This window comes from Pseudophryne corroboree, chromosome 12, assembly GCF_028390025.1.
Source record: "Pseudophryne corroboree isolate aPseCor3 chromosome 12, aPseCor3.hap2, whole genome shotgun sequence".
Lineage (NCBI taxonomy): Eukaryota > Metazoa > Chordata > Amphibia > Anura > Myobatrachidae > Pseudophryne > Pseudophryne corroboree.
In genome coordinates, this window is record NC_086455.1 from 95414231 (window position 1) to 95417222 (window position 2992).

At 38.5% G+C, this 2992-nt stretch overlaps 1 protein-coding gene across 1 annotated transcript; it reads right to left on the reverse strand.

Moving 5' to 3' along the window:
• Positions 1-240: 240 nt before the first annotated feature.
• LOC134979936 (zinc finger MYM-type protein 1-like) lies at positions 241-2772 on the reverse strand. The gene has a single exon (XM_063946545.1). It carries the CDS (start codon positions 2770-2772, stop codon positions 241-243), a length of 2532 nt encoding a protein of 843 aa, XP_063802615.1.
• Between the last annotated feature and the right edge of the window lie 220 nt (positions 2773-2992).

Sequence of the window (2992 nt, forward strand, 5' to 3'; positions counted from 1 at the left end):
GAATGCCATATAGACTGCAATATCAGATAGGCAACGATCCATTGGGCTCACAAAATAACAGTTTGTAAAGACTCAAACTTTTAACTTGGTAATGAAATAAATCCAAAAGCTATTTAATCAGAAAACATTGGTGAATTTAAGAGCATGTGTTCTCAAATAAACCACACTTAAAATTACATTTCAGGTTATAACAGGTACACAACAACCAGACTACAAACTGACGATAATGAACAAGTATTGCTAAACGTTAACTTTTCTTGCTTTACGACTGGAAAATTCTTCTATTACAGTTTCCATGTCCATTTCTCTTAATAGTTCATTTTCAATGCACAAAAGAGAGAGTGCATTTAAGCGCTGTTGTGCCATGGAGGACCTCAGTGCATTTTTTACCCGCTTCAGTGCAGAAAAGCTGCGCTCACCACTGCAGTTGGTGACCATCAGACAAAGGTACATGCGTAGTGAAATGCCAACATTTGGGAAGTTACCAACCAATGCCTCTGTAATTAGAAATTTATACATTTTGATTTCTTGGCTCTCATGTGTATCTGTGTTTGTACCAGATGAAATATAGATACGAAACAAAGCAGCAAAGTGTACTACTTCATCTGCATACTCTCGACCAAGATCTCCTGGGTATATTCCTACTAATGCACTGGCCTTAGCGCGTAGGTCATCTGATGGTAGAGAGCACAGTTCTGAAAGAAATCCAAATCTGTCTCGAATGACACTGTATGCTTCTTTTCTTCGATTTAGTGATGACACTAGCTGATCAATTATGGGAAGAAAAGTGTTCACTTTAAATTTGTCTGATGGTGAAAGTCCAGCAGCGGCATCTTCAGCACCACCAAAGTCCCACTTCTTATTTCTTTTAATTTGTCTTGTTTGTTTGTAATCATCGCAGGAGTAAAGTATTTTACTTTGGTTCTCTAATTCTGGAAACTGAGAACGGAGGCTTTCTACAAACATTTTTAAGGCTTCCAAAATGTCTGTGGCTCTGTTCAGATCCAATCTTGAATCTTGAAGAAAATGACTTGTTTTGTTAAACCGGCTCAGTATTGTGGACCAGAGTTGCACCATTATCCCATTTTCTAATTGACCCATTATAGTACAAAGTCCCTTTGCTTCCAAGCATGTTTCTTCCCTTTCTGATGTATCATTTGCCATATTGTGTAGAAGATCTTTAATAGCCGGATATCCTTTTTTCAAGGAATTTAGTGCATCATGGTGAGCAGACCAACGTGTATTTGAAAGGCTTTTCAGTGTAGGTAATCCAAGGGGTTTGAAGACATCTGTCAGAAGATTCCAACGATGTGTTGATGTAGAAAAAGACACATACAACTTCTGAACAAAGTCAAAAAACAAAACTGCCTCAGAGCAACATTTTACAGCACTTTGCCCAATAAGGTTCAGAGAATGCCCATAGCATGGAATATATTCAGCTAGCACGTTCTTCTGACAAATCATGGCCTGCATACCATTGTATTTTCCACTCATATTTGATGCATTATCATATGATTGGCCCCGGCAATCTTGAATGGAAATCCCATTTTCCTCAAGAAAAAGAAGAAGGGTGTTTGCCAAGTGTTCTCCAGTATGTCCACGTACTGGAATAAATTTGGTGAAACGCTCAATGGGTCCATTTGGAAGCACATAACGAAATATAAGTGTCAGCTGATCAGTGTGTGAAATATCGGGTGTTGAGTCCACACTTACAGAATAGTACTTAGATGTTTTTATCTCAGTTATGATCTGCCGCAATACTTGTTGTCCAATCACCTCAATAAATTCATCACAAATCGTTGAGGACAGGTATGATACATGTCCTCGCCCTTTGTTAGCATGCATCTGAATGTGTTCAGCTAGGAAGGGATCATACTCTGCCAAAAATTCTAGACACCCTAAATAATTACCATTGTGCACTGAGCCAATGATTTCATCATTTCCACGAAAGGCAAGACCTCTCGATGAAAGGAGTTTGATAGTGCTTAAAATTCTGCGCAGAATTTGATGCCAATACTTTTTCTCAGACTCGTATTGAATCACCAGAGATTTGTCTATACGTTCACCTGTCAATTTTCTTCTAATAAGTTTCTCAAGAGAATCTGCATGAGTTGCACTACTTTCATGGCGGCTCAGATCTCTGGCTGCATGTCTCCAGTCAGAATAACCATCAGTTGCCAACAGTAAGGTGGCATCTGAAGAAAATAATTTGCAGTGAGCACAAAATAGTTTGAGTGTTTTTGGCGAGTAGCAAAGCCAGTCACGCTGAACTTTCTCACCATTAATTTGTTCACGATAGAACAATGACTTTGTACAATGTCGTGCAAAATGTTCACCAGGGAATATTTTTTTGGTATTGGTAAAATCACTGTTTAGGAAGTGGCAATCAGCAACCCCCTTCTGACAGAAGAATTCACGCAAGGTTTCTGAAACTTTCCACTCTCCTACATCATTTGAAAATGTTATTTTTGTTTGTTCAACCACAATTTCTGTGTCACCTTCAACTGATTCACTGGTTATATTTTGTACATCTAATGTATCTGCATGATCAGCGGATGCACTAGGACCGGCTTCACTTGCACCAGCTTCACTTGCACCAACTGCAAAGTCTCTGGCAGTGGATGCACTTGGACTGACTACAGAGGAACTGGCTGCACTTTTTATAGAACAAAAGTCTGTAATTTTTTTGGTCTTAGCCAATACTTTCTCTAAGTTTTTCTTTTCCTCTTTCTTAGCTTTTAGTTTATCCCAGCCACTCTGTTGTTTTTTCATGTTAACCTGAACGACAAGTAAAGCGTTACTCGTAAAATACTGTATAGGTGTTTCTCTAGCTTATTTTACACTCAGATTTAACTGTATAAAACATTTTTGAGCTGATTCTGAGTTGGGCGGATCTCTTTGCACAGATGAAAATAGCAACTTTTAGTGGGGAATTCAAATGTTTGAAAAGTCAGTTGGGTGTCTGTTTTTTCCTATCTAATAGACAGGAAAA

What these genes read in the sequence shown, in the direction of transcription:
- LOC134979936 (XM_063946545.1), bottom strand. Translation starts at nt 2,772, where the DNA reads ATGAAAAAACAACAGAGTGGCTGGGATAAACTAAAAGCTAAGAAAGAG.